The sequence below is a fragment of the Passer domesticus genome, chromosome 23, assembly GCF_036417665.1.
Source record: "Passer domesticus isolate bPasDom1 chromosome 23, bPasDom1.hap1, whole genome shotgun sequence".
In the NCBI taxonomy this organism is placed as follows: domain Eukaryota; kingdom Metazoa; phylum Chordata; class Aves; order Passeriformes; family Passeridae; genus Passer; species Passer domesticus.
The window spans coordinates 1577462-1595778 of NC_087496.1; the positions used below are offsets into that span (position 1 = coordinate 1577462).

The 18317-nt window shown below is 55.5% G+C and overlaps 1 protein-coding gene across 3 annotated transcripts in view; it reads left to right on the forward strand.

The window, feature by feature from the left end:
* The window catches only part of ETS1 (ETS proto-oncogene 1, transcription factor), a 77906-nt gene that overhangs the window by 39035 nt on the left and 20554 nt on the right, over positions 1 to 18317 (forward strand). For all 3 annotated transcript variants that reach the window (XM_064397643.1, XM_064397646.1, XM_064397644.1), the window contains 3 exons: positions 13703 to 13822; positions 14325 to 14525; positions 17836 to 17913. In XM_064397643.1, the coding sequence (XP_064253713.1) occupies positions 13703 to 13822; positions 14325 to 14525; positions 17836 to 17913 (399 nt within the window). The remainder of the gene's footprint in view (positions 1 to 13702; positions 13823 to 14324; positions 14526 to 17835; positions 17914 to 18317) is intronic.

Consider the following 18317-nt stretch of genomic DNA (forward strand, 5'->3'; position numbering starts at 1 on the left):
GGCAGCAGAGGAGCCCGGCCGGTTGGGAGCAGCATCGGCGGCACTTCCCAAGCCCATCCTTGTGAAGGGCTGCCGGGAACTTCGGGCTCCGTGTCCGGGGCTGTGCCGGGGTCTGGGAAGGCTGGGAAGGTTTCCCCTTCCAGCGGCAGCAGTGGGGTCTGGGAAGGCTGGGAAGGTTTCCCTTTCCAGCGTAGCAGTGGGGTCTGGGAAGGCTGGGAAGGTTTCCCTTTCCAGCGGCAGCCGCGGGGTTTGGGATGCGGAGCTGTCCCGGTAGCCGCGGCCCGGCGGGGCCGCTCCTCGCTGGGGCTCTTTCCATCCCTTTAAGCGGCTCCAGATTTGAATTTGGCTCCAAAGGCCGGAACATGAAAGGCCCCGGCCCTGCGCCTGTTTGCCTTCGAGCGGGATGACTCGCACCACTCTTGCTTCCACGCCGAGCCCGGAGCAGCCGGGGCCATATGGATCCTATAGAGTGACCCGACTGCCGGGGCGGCACGGCGGGGTGGGGAGGGGGGGTCAGGAGGGGCTGCCCCGAGCTTTGTCACCCCCGGGCCGGACCCTTCCCCCCTTCGCCGTCTTCAAGGGCTTCTGCCTTCCGTGGCTGTCGGGCTGCCCGTCCCTGCCACTCACTGAGAGCCAAAGCTCGGCTGAAAGAAACTTCAAAACTAAAAGAAGGGAAAAGGGGGATAAGACCCCGGAGGAAAAGGAGGAAAGGGAACGGGAGAGGAGGATGATGTGCCTTTAAGCCGCGTGTGTAACTGCTCGCTAATCTGGTGACTAACTCTGTGCGCTGCTGCCAAGCCGGGATCCATCCCCAGCCCTAGGCTCGGGAGTCATCGGGTCCCCTCCCTGCCCCGTCCCGCGCCCCGCCGGGCGCCAGCCCCCCCGGCCCCCCGCACTCCCCATGGCAATTTATTTACTCATCTGGAGGGCACAGCCCCGGCGGTCTCTTGACTCAGCAGTCCGGGGCCGATGGGAGCTGCGGGAGCAAATTCCAGGCAAGAAATAATCTCATGACTTGTCTCGGAAAAGATTGCTCCGCAAAGATCCCCTGACGGTCACGGAGCGCTCCGTGCCGGCCCCTCCGGCAGAGCCTGACCAGGCTCCCGATTTCCCAACCTCGGGCAGCCGGCCAAGGATCCCGGGGGCACTCACTGCAGCTTTCTCCCTTGGAAAAACAGGCATGGACTCGGGGATGGCACGGGGCCTCCAAACCGATACCTTGTCCCCCTGGGGCACGGGGAATGGGGAGCTGGAGCCAGCTGGCAGGGCAGGGAGCCCAGAGCTTGGGGCTGTGTTGGTTTTTGGGGCATTCCTCCTTTTCTTCCCCTCCACTTTCCAGGGAGGGTTTAAACCCTTCCTTCATCCCCAGGCAATTTTGGTTCCTCCGTCTGTGTTTTTGCCCAGGCACTGGCAGCACCCCCGGGAGGGCTGGCACTGAGGATGACTTTCGAAGCACATTTTTCCTTTGTTTTTTTTTTTCCCCCCTTCTGTTGGCTCTTTTTCATCCTACATTTCTCACATCCTGGTCTTTTTTCCCCACCTCCTCCCTATCCAGAGTAACCGGAGTTCCATCCCTCTCTGAGGGCTCTTTGGGAGGTCTGGTCCCATACCCAGTGTGGGAATGGGGTGGGATTACACCAAGTTGGGAATTAAGGATCTTTACAAACCAGCATTTTTCTGGGAGGAAAGCCCCGGCAGTGGGCAGGGCTGTTGGGCTGACAGCTCCTGTGCCTCCTCCTGAGCTGGGATCAAGGCTTGGGATCACACAGCTCCTGGGGCCATCCCACATCCCTGGAAGGGAGCTGGTCCAATTCATGGTGCCCTTGGAGATTAAGAGAGGAACCAGCCTTGGATCACTGGGGAGTCACTCCTGGAGCACCAGGAGCTCGGGGCCAAGCTCCCAGGGGAAACTCACACCCCTCAAACCACACATCCAAGTCACTGCCAAAGCTCCTCCAGCCTCCTTAGGGTTGACAGAGGATTCCTGGAGTTCCTGGCAAGGGCTCCCAGCTCCTGAGTCCCAAATGCCGCCCCCTCCACCCCCTCCTCCATTGAGTGTCTCCTAAAGAGCCTCTTGGCGTGAGCAGCCGAATTCAATCAGCCCTTTCACCATCTGCTCCCAGGCACTTCTGCCGGGGAGGGCTCGGGGCCAGGGAGGCTGTAATTCCTTAATAGCTTCCGGATGCTTTGCGGGGTGGATGCGAGGCCTGGGAGTGGCTCAGCCTCTCTCCCCCTGCCCTCTCCGAGGTTTCCAAGCTCAGGCTTCCTCTGGGCAGATCCGAGCACCTCCAGCCACTCACATTTATCCATTTATCCCTGCCTGCCCTTCGCTATTCCCGGCTGAGGCCAGGAGCTGACATAATCCCATCCTGGACAGCGCTTGGCTCTGGCATGGGGGGGACTGAGCCTGATGGGGCAGCCCAGCTCGTCTTTGGCCGCCTTTCCCAGCTCACTCCCACCTTCATCTTCCCAGGGCTTGGTCTGGCCCAATCCCTGCACTGGTCCCTTCCCTGGTGGGAAGTTTCCTAGAAGTAGGAGCTGGAAAAGAACTTCTTGGGGATTGGGAAAACCCTCGCTCCTGTGCCTGAGGATCCTGGAAACCCGGATGTTGCGTGGTGTAACATACCTGGGCAAAGCCCAGGAGCCCTGTGCTCAGCCTGGGATGGAGATGATTAATCTTGGGGCTCTACTGGAAAATCCCCTTTGTTGGTTTTCTTGTCTGCTTAAAAATTAATAAAACCAGGAGAACTGTTCCTGGGAAATTGTGAAATGAAATTACTTTGGCACCACTGTTCCTGAGGCTGGCGTGGGCTGCAGAACTTTGGTTCCCAGGTTTTTCCCAGGCCCTTCCTGGCCTCCATCACTGGGGGAGCTGAGCTTGGACAGGGGACAGGGAGGTGAAATGGTGCAGGGCTGGCAGGAGCATCCAGGGATGGCCTTGTCCTGGCTCCCTTCGGGTCCCAAGAGGGAAGCTGGCTCTCATTCTCCTCTCAGCAACCCCTTGGCTTTCACGGCTTCCAGCCCAGCCAGGAAAAGGTTCCTGTCCTGTTGTGGCTGCTGCTGTGCAGAGCCTGCCCAGGGCAGCGTGTGGGACATGAGTGGTGCCCGTGGAGGGGTCAGGTGGTGCCATCAGCACTGCCACAACCTGAGGAGGTGGGGCTGGCTCAGGGGGCAGAGCAGAAGGAGCACCTTCTCCCTCTCCTGTCCAGCAGGTTCTCCCTCCCTCCCTCCCTGGGAGATGCAGCTGCACTGGGACATGGGAAGGTGCTTGGAGCAGGTAGTGACTTCTGTGAGCTGCCCTGGGGGACAGGATTTTCAGCTGTAGGGGGCTGCTGGGTGTATTTGTGTGTTTCTCAGTGTGTGCTTGTGAGCCTGGCCAGGGACACCCTCAGAGAGGGTCATGGCACTTGTGGGGGCAAATCTTCAGGGCAGTAAATCCGGGGATGCAAAGGAGCCAATCCATAACCACAGAGGGGAATTGGAGACATGTGGATCATTACCTGCCATCTTTTGGCAGCTGCCAGTGGAGTTGTCTGTTTGCTCTAAAGAGTTATAAATAATTTTGTTGCTTAAAATGATTGATTATTCTTGGTCTAATATTATTTAGGCAGAGCAAACAGTGCTGAGATTTACCAGCTGCTCTCTGACCTCCCAACCATGATCTGTTTGCAGAAAGCCTGTGCAATTATTTGTTTGATTTCAAAGCTAAATATCCTAATCTTCCCTCTCCGCCTTTGGAAACTGCAACTGGCACCGGGACAGCTCGGGCTGATAAGGGAGGGCAGCCCCGGAGTCCTCGTGTGCGGGGACTTCCCTGGGCACAGAGGGTGAGGGGGGACACGGGCAGGACAGGTGAGGACAGGGCTCCCGTGGAGGAGCCTGTGAGGCTCCTGCGAGGTGAAGGAGCTCTTGGGCTCCTCCTCTTCCTCCTCCTCCTGCCCTGCACACCTCAGGAGCGCTGCCCGGGGCAGAGCCCAGCAGTGCCAGCTGTGGAAGCTGTCGCAGCCGGGAAGGAGCGGGGCGGGCGCGGAGCCCTGCCAGCCGCGGGACGCGATGCGACTTGCCGCTGCCATTGAGCAATCCCGGCTGTCTGGCTGGCGCTGCCCTGCGGGGAAGGGGTGCCCGGGAAGGCTGCGGAGGAGGGGGTGGGACAGGCAGGAATCTGCAGCTGCCGAGCGGTGCAGGGCTCGCCCAGCGCCCGTCGCCCGCGGCAGCGAGCGGAGGTGACCCGGAGCTGCCGAGCCTCCTTCCCTCCCTCGTCATCCTCTGGTCCTTCCGCATCGCCGCCTTGTGCTGGCAGCATCCTGCGGGGATGTTCTGGCTTCAGGAAGCCTTGGGACCTTCCCCGTGAGCGCATGGACGCACCAGCGGCGGGTCCGGCTCTCACAAATATTCCCGGAGGATGAGTGGGAGCTGGGGAGCAGCAGAGGCTTTGATGTGGACGGACATATCTGGGGGGTTGAACATCACCCCAGCCCCGGGGCAGTGCCACGGTGCTGCCATGTGCTGCCTCGTGTCTGGTGTGACTCGGCCCGGGGGCAGGGGCTGGCCTGGACACAGAGGGATCAGTCTGAGCAGGGAAGTGGAGGCAAGGCTGGGAATTCCTCGGGACAGACAGATCGGAGGTGTTTGGCTGAGCAGCTCCGTGTCTAATCCCTTCCCAAGGCAAGGGTAATTGAGGCTTCTGTTGGGACCAGTGATTTCCCAGCAGCAGGGACAGCTCTGGAGTCCATTGGCCTCAGAAGTGTCTCGTGTCCTGGTGATGGGCAGCACAAATGATGGGGTTTTATCCAGGGCATGGAGTCATTGCGCATGGATCATGGGGATTGTGGGATGAAAACATCCCGAGCTGTGAGGTCATGCATGGCTGCTCACAAAGTGTGCTGGCACAGTTTGTTCTTCAGGAGTGTCTGAGCCGGCTCGAAGAGTTGGGATCCTTTGTGAGTGATGAAAGAGCTCAGCTTGAGTGAAGGTTCCTTGGCCTTCCTCCTGCTGTGAGGGGACAGCCCTGCCAAGAGATCTTAGCCTCCCCTTTTCACACTTCCCATCCTGACAGCATCTTCCCCACACGATGTTCTGCCAATTATCCTCAACCTGGCCTTGCTACATCCCTGCTCTCCCTTACTGGGAGACTCTGGTGCATGGTTTGGCAGCCCCAGCCTGCAGCAGCTGCTGGAGCTGAATCCCCTTTGTGTCCGTCCCTGTTCTTGGATAATGATGAAGGACAGGGAGATGAATATCTGCGGAAGAGCCTGAGGGTTTGTTTGGATGGATGGAGAAATGTTTCATCTGAACTGCCCAGGGAGTACCTTAGGAGCATCCCATGGGTGCTTCTGCAATCCAGGAAAAACCCATGGCAGGGTTCTGGGATGGGTTCATCCTTCTCTTGGGACAAATCCTCCAGTCCCATCCCTCCTTCATCAAAGATGCCAGAAATGGCAACATCAGCCGGGGGCTTGAGGAGAGAACAGAACTCCTGGGTGTGACCTGACTGGAAGGGAATGTGAGCTCTCAGGGACGGTGGGTGCGTGTGACCCGGAGCACCATCCCTGAGTGCTGGAGCCCAGCGTGGCATTGCTCTGGGAGGCTCAGGCTGGGCTCCTGCAGCCCTGCAAGGCTTGGGGGCACGGCTGGCACTGAGGGCTCCTGGCCCAGCCCTGGGACAGTGAGGAGCTTCAAACAGCTTCTGGTCACAAGCCCCGTGAGCGCCCGGGCTCTGTGCCAGCAGCAGGGCAGTATCTGTGCTCGTCTGCTGGGTGCAGAGTGCTGGGGCTTGGCAGGGGTTTTTCCCTTTTTTCCCCATTGCTGTTGAGCAGTCCGAGCTCTGCGGGGTGTGAGCAGCGGGGTTGGGTTGAAAGGAGCATCTCCCGCAGGTGGGGCATGACCTGGGCCGGCTGGTTGCACCTGGGCTGCTTCCAGCCGGGCTGGGTGTCCATGACAGGCTTTTCCAGGCTCGGCAGCGCGTGTGCCCTGCCCGGGGATTATAGTCTTTAGAGGCGCGGTTTGCAGGGATTAGGTGATTATGGGGGAAGCGTGCCTCAGGTTTGCGCCAGCCTGGGAGGGTCCTCCCAGCCCTGCTGGGCAGCGATCCCAGCCTGGAGGTGAGGCGTGAGGCGCTAATCCCGGCTCCAGAGGGGACGCTGCCCATGGGATGTTCCATTGGGAAAGAGGCAGGGAAGGGCTCTAAGGGCCTTTGCCTCCTGAGCAGGAGGGGTTTGGGCAGGTGGAGGTTGCTCCTGACTGGCTGCAGCCTCCTGGCCTGGCTGTGTCCAGTCTGGAGCCTCCATGGGGGTTTAATGAAGCTGGACTCTGCCCTCAGGCCAGCGGGCTCGGAAAAGGCTGCTGGGAGTTTTAGGTTGTGATGCTGTTAGGTCTGAAGGGACTGCAGAGGCCATTTGGAGCTGATTCAAGAGTGGGAGGGTCTGGTGCTGAGCTGCTGGTGCTGCTGGAGCTGAACCACTCCAGCCCTGTAGCAGCTCATCCTAAAACCCTCGGGTGGGTTGGGTTGGGAGGGGTGTTAAAGCTCATCCCATCCCACAGGTACATTCCCTATCCCAGGCTGCTCCAAACCCTGTCCAGCCTGGCTGTGGACACTTCCAGGGCTGGGGCGGCCACAGCTGCTCTGGGTAATGCTGATGGAATTTTATTGATGACCAATCCTGTTTCCTTGATGTTTCCAATGAGTGCTGTTAAGCCATGGCCACATTCCCCAACCTCAGAGGTGGCTGAATCTCCCCAGGGTTTGCTTTATCCATCTGTGCTCCTTCCAGCAGCTGAAATGGGGAGGATGGGGTGAATCCCAGCCGAGGAAAGCCCCTGAGCTGCTGGAGGAAGAGGAGCCGTGGGCCCTGGCCCTGCTGAGGTGGGGGAGCTTTCCCATAATCGCAGTGAGCGTTGACTCAGGGGCTGTGGTTTAGCTCAGCTTCAGCCCTGGCCTTTCTTTAGCACTTCATTCCCTCTTCTCTCACAAAAGCCAAGGACGGAGCAAGCTGCCCACCAGGCTGCTCCCCTGTGAGCTCCTGGGACTCTCAAGGATGCTGCTTTCCCAGGATTGCCATCCAACACCCACGTTACAAAACAGGGAGAGCGAGGGAGGAGAAGGAGCCGGAGCCTGAGCAGGGCAGGCTGTGACTGATGGTGGCTGCAGAATCCTCTCCCTGGGCCTGGTTCCTCACAGCTGCCAGAGCCAAACCAGCCCTCCCTCACCTGGTGGCTGCCCTGTGCCCAGTTTTGCTCGTGGACAGCCAGGGCAGGCTGTCCATGGCACACAGGGCTGAACCCCAGAACCTGAGGCCAAGCAGAGCATCCCAACACCTCACCTGCAGCTGAACTTCCCCTCTGGTGCTCCAAGGGCTGAGAGCCCAAACCTGGGAGAAAATGCTTTTATCTGCATTTGGGGAGCACAGTCTTCAGGCCTGTTTTTGAGGGGAAGAGCTGGCCCCCATGGCACACCACATCTCCCTAAGAAAACTGCTGAGGGCCAGAAAAAAGCCGGCTTTGTTGGGCTTTCTGCAGTGCTAAGCACTGTGGGCTTTCGGTTTCCTCTCTTGTTTTTCTCTTGAAGCCCAGCTTTCATCTCACTATTTATTTTTCACTGCTTGAAGGAGGGAAAAAAAAGACTTATTTTTCTTCTCTTTTTATTTTTTTGTTTAAGAAATATATTTATTTTAAATTAAAATAGCAAATGTCTGCACCTTTTGTGCCATCCTTGCAGAGGGAAGCAGGGCCGGTCTCTGGCACGTTGCTGCAGGAAGGGGACCCAAATCTCCCCCATCTGCTCCCATCCCATCCTATCCACGGCCCCAGCAAACACCCCTTGCTGTGCTTATCCCTGTTCCCCTCCCAGATTTCCTTCTGGTTCTTTTTTCCAGCTTTCTGTCCCACTTTCCCTTTCCCCCCTCGGATCTCGCTGCCCTTTGGGTCCGAGGAGCCCTAATTGGAACAGGCCGGCTCCTCTCCTGCTTCCTGCGTGGGAGTGAGAGGCAACGCTTGTGAAAACAGTTCAAAAGTGCACACAAATTTTTGCCTAATCCTGCCTAAATAACAGGGGGCTCAGCCAGGGTTGTTTGCCCGGGTGTCCCTGCTCCAGGGCGGGGGGCACCTGGGAAAGGCAGAGCTGCCCGAGGGGCTGGAGGTGCCTGGGGGTGCTGGAAACCTGAGATGGGGATGTGGTGGGACATGGTGGGGACGTGGTGGGGACATGGTGGCTCCACGGTGCCTGGCGGCCTCGCTGGGGAGCGTGGGAAGGGTCTGAGCTCCCAGCCCCCCTCTCCTCAGCCTCCTCTGATCCTGAGAAAGGTTCTGGGCTGCTGAACCCTCCCAGCTGGGGGACGCTGGGAAATCTGTGCTCCAGCTTCCCCCAGCTCCAGCTCTGCCCCGCTTTGGATCCTGGGGAAAGCTGGGACAGAGGGGCTCAGGGAGATGAGCCCGCGGTGGGCTGGGGGGAACCGTGGTGGCCACAGACTCACCGTGGGCACGTGGGAGGAGGGTGGCACAGTGAACCCCTGCCACCCCTCTGGGAAACTCCTGCTCCATCGTCACCCAGCAGTGGGGGGACATCCTGGAGCGTGGGCAGCTCCAGGATGGATGGGGGCTCCAGGGGGATCTCAGCTGCCTCAGGGCTCAAAGATTGAGGATTCTGAGGGACACAGGCATGAATTCATGGAGCCTTTGGATACACAGTCTCTGCAAATGGTCTTGTTTGAAAACAATGTACATCTTCCCCCCTAATTTAATAATGGAATCCTGGAATGGTTTGGCTTGGAAGGGACCTTAAAGGCCATCTCATTCCACCCCCTGCCATGGGCAGGGACACCTTCCACTGTCCCAGGCTGCTCCCAGCCCCATCCAGCTTGGCCTTGGGCACTGCCAGGGATCCAGGGGCAGCCACAGCTGTTCTGGGCACCCTGTGCCAGGGCCTGCCCACCCTCACAGGGAGGAATTGCCTCCTAAAATGTAGTCTAAATCTAAATCTGAATCTAAATCTAAATCTAAGTCTAATCCAAATTAAATCTACCCTGTTTCATTTTCACACCTTTCCCCCTTGTCCCCGTGCCTCTGCCAAGCCACACAAGGGCCTGGGATCTCCATGGCATCCATGTGCTCCCGGCCTGGGAAGGGGAGGCTGAGGAGACCTCGGGGTCCTGCCCTTGGTGTCCGTCCATCCATCCATCCATCCATCCATCCATCCATCCATCCATCCATCCATCATCCATCCATCCATCCATCCATCCATCCATCCATCCATCCATCCATCCACCCATCCATCCGGGCAGGGACAGGAGGTGCTGTGGGGTCAGGTGTCTCTGCTCTGACCCTCCCCGCATCCCTTTCCAGCAGCTGCTGGGTGAAACCCACACAGGGACACACTGGGGCTCTGATGGAAAAAAAAGTGAGTGGCCGAGGGGACCTTGGTGGAGTCACTGACCCTGAGTGGAAACTCGGCTGAAAAATGACTTTGCTCCCATCCTTCTGCTCAGACCATCCTTTTTTTGCCCTGTCTGCCATTTATTTTCCTTCTGCAATCAGCTGCATTAAATGGCTTTGGCGTGCAGAGGAGTTCTGTGCATTTGAAGGTCAAAATCCCTAAAGTTTGTAAATCCCAGTCCTTTAAAAAGATCAGATGTGTGGAAATAGTTTACACATGCAGGGCCTGGTGGGAGCAGAGTGGGAATGTGGCTGGGAGATGAACTTGGTGATCTTGGCCTCTTTGCTCCTGGTTTTCTCTCAGGCTCCACGTGCCCCTGGCTGGGGGCTCTGGGCAGGTCCCCGTTAGCACAGAACCCATCCAGGGCAATGTCAGGGTGTTTTAGTCTCTTGTCCCTCTGAGTCCCATCTCCAGGTCTGTCAGGGAGCTGAAGGGGCCTGGTCTGGAGAAGCCACAGAGCCTCCAGATCCCTCTTGGCCTTGGAAAGCTGCAGCCAGATAAAAGCTGTCCCCATGCAAGGCAAATCCCGCATCTCTGCTCTGCAGATGCTGCTGACATAACTCTCCAGGGCGACTGCAACTCCTGGCACTGCTTAAAAATCCAACCATAGCTCCCTGCCTGCTCTCCCAGGAGGGAAATCAAAGGCGGCTCTGTCGGCGCAGGACGAGGACATGGCATCCCCACAGCTGGGTGCACGTGGCAGCCGTGTCAGGGGGCTTTGATGGGCTCGTAAAAACCAGCCAGAAATCCCAGCCCGGCCCCTGCTGCTGAGCTTGCTTTTGGGATTAAAGCCTCAGCATTCCTAAACTGGGTTTAGGTGGAACAGCTGGGCCTGCTGCTGGCTCCTGCCCCAGCCCTGCACGCAGCCCTGTGCTCCGAGAGGTTTTATTGGTGCAAGGTTTGATTAAAATCTTGCAAACAGGTTTCAGATGGCACTGAAAGCTGATACCGGGGCTGCTAAGCCGGGCTTGTTGCTTTTGTTCCTGAAATTCTGCTCAACTCTGACCTTTAGGCATCCCAGACTGGAGGCGAAGGGCTGGAGGACATTGCCAGGGCTGGGTTTGCCTCCACGGGAAGGAATTTCCCTGCACTAGCAAAGTTCATAGAGTTATAGGATATTCCAGGTTGGCAGGGATTCATAGGGATCACTGAGTCCTGGCCCTGCACAGAGCTGGGTGAAGCCCACCATGCTCCCTGCACATAAACCACCCAGTTTTAAAATAAATACTGAATTATTTAAATAAATTCAGTACACCCAAAGCAGCAGCACAAGAATTTAGGGTAAAAACTGTCCATCCACCCCATGTTTCTCGAGCCACCCAGCCAAGCCTTGTCCCCAAACACGTCTGCAGAGCTTCACACACACGTTTGGTTTCCCTGGGTGAGTTTTCCCAGCTCTGGGGCACTGCTGACCCAGCCAAGGCTTCTGCAGGCTCAGGGCTTTGGGGCTGCTCTGTCCTCAGCAGAAATTCAAACAAGTGGCTGTGACCTCGCAGGAAAAGTGCAGATGATGTTTTAGTCCTAAATCTGCCGAGCACAACAGATTTTGCAGAAGCCTTGAAATGCACATTTGGGTTGATTTGGGTCTTTAAATAGAAACCGTCCTCTGGCATGGGTGTTTTTTTTTATTTGGGAACAGATTGTTTGCTTCCCTGTGACCTCTCCCTGGGAATCACTTTTAAGTCTCCCCTGTTTTGACAGGCTGTTTGTGCAGAGCTCAGCATTCACCTTCCTAAACCGAAATCTTATCCTCCCGCTACTGAAAAATTGATTTGCTGCGTTTGTGCAAAGCCAACCCATGGATCCTGCACGACCAAAGAGCAGGATCAGGGATGGGCCCCTGCTATTGCAGAGATAAAAATACCGTTTTTCACCCTGCTCTTGGTGTCTGGCCTGAGGAGCTCACCTCCACAGAGGTTTTCATGGTGATTCAGTGTTAGAATTGGGGTTAGAACCGTTTTCTCAGCCTGGCTCTGACTCATCTTCCCAGGGCAGGCAGGAGCTGCTGTTGAGGCAGGCGGAGGGAGCAGATTCCTGGGTGGTCCCTGTGACCACAGAGCAGGGAGAACAGAGCATTCAAATGTAACTTGAGGATGAAGGGAAAGGGGCACCGAGCCACTTTCTCCCAGTGTTATCTCAAGCAGCAGATGGGGAACAGAGATAGCAATGGTGGCTGCTCGTTTTCCGTGCCCTCGCCAGCCAAATCCAGTAAATATTGAAGTGTAATTTGCCAAATAGCCTTTGGATGTGGGATTTGCTTTCAGAGGTCCTGGTCCTGCCACTGTGGAGGCAATTCTGGATTTGTGTGCTGGGCTGAGGGCAGGAATTGTGTCCTAGAGACTCCGTGTTGGGAATTTCACTGCTCCTACCTGAGCCAAGAGGCTGCAAATCATTCCTTGAGAGCCTTGGGCACTTGGCTGGAGGACATGCAAAGGGAAGCGGGAATTTTTGTATTGGGGCTGAGAGGTGGAAGGTGCAGAAGTGGGGACAGAGAAGTTGCTCTGTTTGGCTTGGCAGTGGAATTGCGTCAGGAGCATCCAGCAGATGATCTGGGGATGCTTTGCAGCATTGTCACCCTCACCGTGTGCTACAGAGCTGCATGTGGAGGTTTATCCATGGAAAAAAGGATTGTTTAGGTTGGAAAAGCCTTCCAAGATCATGGGGTCCATCCACTGCCCAGCACTGCCAGGTCACCACCAACCCATGTCCCCAAGAGCCACATCCACAGGTTTTTTAAGCATTTCCAGGAGTGATGACTCCACCACTGCCCTGAAATTCTGTTGACCCAACCCCCAGATTCCCACTTGGAAAAAACCCAGTGTTGGGTTGTTTGGCCTTTAAATGGTGGCCATGAGTTTGGCTGGGGAGGAGTTGAGTGGAGCAGGAATTCCAGACTGGGCAGCTCGGCTGGCTCTTCCCAGTTTGGCTGGGGAGGAGTTGAGTGGAGCAGGAATTCCAGACTGGGCAGCTGGGCTGGCTCTTCCCAGTGGCTGCAGCTCTTCCATTCCTGACTCTGTGTTTTATCAGGAATACACCAACACTGCCTGGAACAGGCTCTCAGCAGCATTTTGCAGGTGTAAAGGTTTATTAAATCAGGAGTTTAACGAACTTGAAGCGATGGAAAACTGTGGTGGTTGAGTTTCCACAAGGCACAGAATTCTTTGATTTTCAATGTCTGTGAGAACACCAAAGACTTTGCCCATGGTGTCATTTTTCCACTGAGTTTTCATGGAAAATTTCCACTAGGCTGCAGAGCTAAACCAACCTCAGGTGGAAGATTTCCATCTCCGCTGATCAAGGGCAGTTTTTGGGGTGGTGGTTGTTCAAGACTTTCCTTCTTCATCAAAGATGTTTTTCAGGAATACTGAAAGTACAGGAAAAAGAGCCAAACCTCTATTCAGATATTTTGCCTCAAATGGTTGCTTTTATTTGTGAGACTCTTTGGCTGCAAAGCTTCATCTCCTTCCAAATAAATTTGAAAAAGGGATTTAAAAAAGGAAAGGAAGAGCTTTGGTCCTTGTCAGGACTGACTCCAGGCCTGGCTCTTGGCTTGGCCCCGCTGTCCCTTGGGATGGCTGGCGTTGGCCATGACTCACCCTGGCTCCGTGCTGTGGATGTGCATGACGTAACTCTGGGCTAATGTGGGATTTTCCAGCTCTTTGTTTCCCTTCCCCCCTCAAGTGGGTATTCTGCCACTCCTCCATCCTGTCTCAGCCGCCGTCAGCTCGCTTTTTCATGGACTCTTAGAATCATGGAATGGTTTGGGGTGGAAGGGACCTTAAAGCTCATCCCATTCCACCTCCTGCCTTGGGCAGAGACACCTTCCACTATCCCAGGTTGTTCCAAGCTGGCCTTGGACCCTTCCAGGGAAGGGGCAGCCACAGCTTCTCTGGGCAACCTGTGCCAGGGCCTCCGCACCCCCACAGGGAAGAATTTCCTAGGATAAAGAATTTTCTAGAATTCTTTAATTTTCTCCTTGCTTTTCTTTGTGCTGGGATGACAGAGTGGTAATTCAGGGATGCTTTTCTCCCTCTTCTTGCTCACCCTGGTGTGGGGCTCTGCCTTCCTCGGTGCCTGGAGCTGCTGAGCCATTTCCCAGGCTCCAGACACACCTGGAATGCTGAAGCGCAGCAGGCTGTCTGGAAAGGCCTTGGTATCATCATCCAGTAGCACATTCCAGAAGTGTAGGGACACCGTGTGCACCTGGCTAGCATTCCCTGACATCTTTCCCAGCCCTGTGTCCTCATGGCTGTGTTCCTCTCCTGCTTCTTTCAGACATGGAATGTGCAGATGTGCCTTTATTAACGCCCAGCAGCAAAGAAATGATGTCCCAGGCACTGAAAGCCACGTTCAGCGGCTTTGCCAAGGAGCAGCAGCGGCTGGGAATTCCCAAAGGTAAGGCTTGGCTTCCTGTGAACAACCACAGTGCCCACAGGGCTAGTGTCCTCCTTCCAGCCTGCCCAGAATTCCCTGTCTGCCATCTCCCCTGCTGGGTCTCCTCAGGTGGTGTTGCCTTTTAAATACCACCTGAAGCTTCTTAGAAGCTGGAAAAATGTGGACAAGTCATCTCCACTAAAGAAAGAAGCAGCAGGAACCCTTTACCAGAGACTGGTGACAGGGAGAAACCAAGAAAATTGGAGAAATGGGTGGGAGAAGGGGGTCAGAGAAGTGATGGGATTTTTAGAAATCCCGATAAATCCAAAGCTTGTTCCTTGGATGAAACGTGTCCACATTAAGGCTGATCCAGACCGGGCATGGTGTTCCTCACACCCTGATGCCAGTGGGCTGCCAGTCTCCAGGGCTGAGGCTGTGCTAGTGCAGGGCAGCTGCAGCACTGTCTGTGTCCTGTTTTCCTGGGAAAACTGCCTGGGGTGCTGACGGCTGGATCCCTCTGCAGACCCCCAGCAGTGGACGGAGACGCACGTGCGGGACTGGGTGATGTGGGCAGTGAACGAGTTCAGCCTGAAGGAAGTGGATTTCCAGAAGTTCTGCATGAACGGAGCTGCCCTCTGTGCCCTGGGCAAGGAGTGCTTCCTGGAGCTGGCGCCTGACTTTGTGGGAGATATCCTTTGGGAACACCTGGAGATCCTGCAGAAAGGTTAGTCCTGGGGTGTCCCGGGTGAACAATTCACAGCATCCCTGCCAGCCTGGTTCTGGGGCTTTCCAGAGACCAGGAGGTGTTCACCATGAGCTTTAATCCCAGGAAAAACATCTTCCAAAGCCCAGCTTTTCAGCAGGATTCCAAATGGGCATCCCACAGCAGCGGGCAAGGCGGGTCCTGGCAGGGCCTCAAAGAGGCAGAGTGTTTGTGCCGGCTGCTTGGCAGGGATCCCCGGTGGGCAGGGACGCTGTGACTGCCTGGAATCTATGGTGGGATTTTCCAAAGCATTTTTCCTCAGCCTGTTCAGCTCCTGTTGTGAATTTTACTATTTCCTCCACTGGAACTGGGTACTGAAATGCAGCCAAAATCCTACCCGAATTTCCCAGTGGCAATTGGAAGCTGCTTTGCTTTGTTCCATGTCCCAAAAAAAGGTGTTCCATGCCCCCAAAACCAGCATGTCTGGGAGGAGGAGCCATCTGTGCCATTCCCTACATGACAACACCCAAGGGCATTAACTTTCAGTGGCTGGGGATACACACTTTGATTTAGGATGTTGATTTTCCATGTCTGGATGCCCAGGAGCACTGGGATGGTTTCTAATGAGTAGGTGAGGAGCTGGGCACCTCTGCCTGAGCCACAGGCAGGAGCTGCAGCACACCTGGGCTCTTTTCCCAGCTCCCTTCTCTGCAGAGCTATTTGCTTTCCTGGAATGTCCCCTGTGCTGTCCTACTGACCCTGGTGGCAGGAAGGGGAGGGGGGGCACAGTTATTCCTTCCAGGAAACCATTGACAAATGGATGTTAATTGCCCATTACTAATTTTACTGCTACCTGTGGTTTGCAGAAGGTAAACATGGCCCTTCCCGGGCTCTGGGCAGGCCAGGCTGTTTTCCTGCTCTTGGGCTCTAAATCTGGTCTGTCCCTTTTGTTTTGCATATTTTTCATGGAGTGCTTGCATCAACACCAAGCAGTTTAACCAAACAAAGCCAAACCTTGTGGTCAGCCCAATTTCTCCTTGCATTGAGCCATTGCTTGCACCTTCCCACAGCCCTTCTTCCCTGCTGTCCCTGCCATGGCTGGGAGGCCTTCAAGGTCCTTTCCAACCCAACCCTCCTAGGATTCTGTAATTCTGTGATTTTTTTGGGCTGTGGAAAGGGTAGGATGTGCTGCAGGTACTGACTGAGGCACCAGGGCTGGGTTTGCACCTCCTTCCTGCAGATTCCCCCCACATGGAGATGGACTTGATGCTGTAAATTTATGGCAGAGGGGAGTCATAATTTCAGACAGCACTGACACATGTGGGTATTCAGACACTGAATTGGTGCTACAAAGGCCTGGGATAGGGAGGAGTTTTTCAAAGAAGCTGAAAATCTTTGTGCCTGCTGCAACTGTTCTTCTGAAAGGCTGAAAATGAATAAAGCTGAATTTCTGTGTCTTCACACTGTTGGTGTTGCCCTGGGAACCCAGAAATCTCAGTTGCCTGTTTGGTTTCATTGATGACTTTGTCACTCTTGCACAAGCAGGGCCCTTGCTCCTCTGGTGGGCTCTGAACACGTTTCCAGTGAGGTATTTGGTGGGTGACAAAGAGCTCCCAAGAAATAACCAGCCTCCCCCCAGGTCTGGTTTCTGTTCCCTGTAAGTGCTGGGGCTCATCTCCAGCCCTGGCCAGAGCTGGGCTGGAGCTGTACAGGCAGAACAGAGCTGTCCCTGTCCCTGTCCCTGTCCCTGTCCCTGTCCCTGTCCCTGTCCCTGTCCCTGTCCCTGCCACGTCCCTGCCCAGGCAGGAGGAGCTGGGGCTCTCCCTCTGCACCTGGATGTGACATGGGAAGAGATCCAGGTGTCTCCAGGCTCAGCCAGGGCTCCACCTTGTCTCTCCATCTTCCCCACCATCATGGCTGGGTGTGTTGGTGCTGGGAGTGGTTCTGAGCCCCGAAATGCCTGGCTTTACCTGTGCTGCTGGCCCGGGGTCGTGCTGGGACAGGCTGTGACCCCGCTGTTCCCTGAGCTGACCCTGTCCCCTGTGAGCACTGCGTGACTCATGTACCACAGGCTGCTCAGGGTTTAAAAACAGCACATGGGTGCCTTTTCCCTGGATGGATTTGGGTATTTGCAGGCTCACTTTTCCATAATTCTTCCTAAAATAACCTCCTCAGTTACCAGCAGTCAGCAGTGCCCTGCACTTGACTCTAAGCACAGCCGAAGGTTCTCCCCTGCTCTGTGGCCACCCCCTGCCCTTGGCAGGCACTGTGGAGAGAGGAACAGAGCATTTCTCATTAGTCCTCTGTGTTTGCACAACCCCTCCTTTTGTTAGGGAATATTTTCCAGCCTGCAGTCCCCAGGGGAGAGGGCCAAATTTAGGCTCCTCACAGGCGAACGTGCGTTGTCTGTGCTCGGCTTCTCCAGAGCCGGGGCAGAAACAAACTCAGCCAGAGCTGCCCGGGGGCCTTGCTTTGGTTAAAGGAAAGAAAATCCCCATCCCTGTATCCCTGCTCAGCATGCCATGCTGGAATGACTCAGGTGTTCAGGGAAAAACTGCTCAGGGTAGGGGCAGGGTGGTTGTTACATGGGAAAGCAAATTCAGCGCAGGCCAAGAGGAGCAAAGTGTACCTGGAAAAAGCCACGGGAAGCAGGGAATCTATGCCTTGGCATGCTCCGTGCTCTGTCCCAGTGAGTTATGCCTGTGGAAAGCTGAAATTTGGCGTTTTGACCATATATACAGGGAGGAGTCTGTGTCAGGAGTGGGGTCAGGGACAGTGAGACAAAGCAGTTTGGAGCATGGAATGTTCTGCCTGCATCAGGTGCTGCACAGGCTGGGAATTCACACAGATTTGGGGTTAGAGGAGCTGGCTTTGGGATGGGTCACCACTCCCTCATACACACCTACTGCTGGTCTAAAAATAGGGCTTTTCCAGGGAAACAGCTGTCCTTGTGTGGGGAGGTTTTCCAGGAGCTCATACATGGAAGTGTGCTCAGCAACCCCCAGGAGAAGGAGAGGTGACAAAGCCTGAGGCAAGCAGGGAAATGCTGCAGCTGGGAGCTCAGAGCTTCCTGGAGCCCTGGCTGAGAATGTTGTTGCTGGTTGGGTTGGGTTTAAGTTCGGCCATACCTGCAGCAGGAATTCCCAAAGGACCCCACGTGCCCCAGGTTCCTGTGGGATTTCAGCTCTGAATTAATTTCTGTTGCTCAGAATGTCCCAGTTTGACCTGGGGAGGAGATTTTGGGAAGTTCAGGGCTCTCTGTGGCACAGCAAGTGTTGCACAGCTCCGTGTGCCTTCCACTGGTGACATTTCCTTCCTTTCCCCTTTGCAGAAGAGGTGAAACCGTACCCAGCAAATGGAGTGAGCACCACTTACCCCGAGTCCCGCTACACCTCAGACTACTTCATTAGTAAGTCTCAATTAGCAGTGATAATTATCACCATTGCCATGCCTGGAAGCACCTTTGAGCCGAGGTTTGTCCTCGCCACAACAGGGCTGCACCCTGCAAAGGGGGATCTTGGGTTTCCAAAGGTTTTGGGTTCATTTGGAAGCCTCCTGAACTTTTGGAAGCCACTCCTGAAGGTGGCTGCCTTGTGTGCCAACATCTGATTTCCTCAAGCACTATTTGTTTGAAGATGTAACTGAGCAGATTTTGAAAGCAGCCTCAGCACACCTGAGTACTGGGAATTGTAAAAAACCTGTTGAAAAGGGAGGGAATGGGGGGAAAGGCTGAATTCTGGATTGCCAGGGAGGAGCCTAGCAAGGAAAGGGATGAGTCTCCACCTGCACTCCTGCACTTGCCATTGCTTTGGA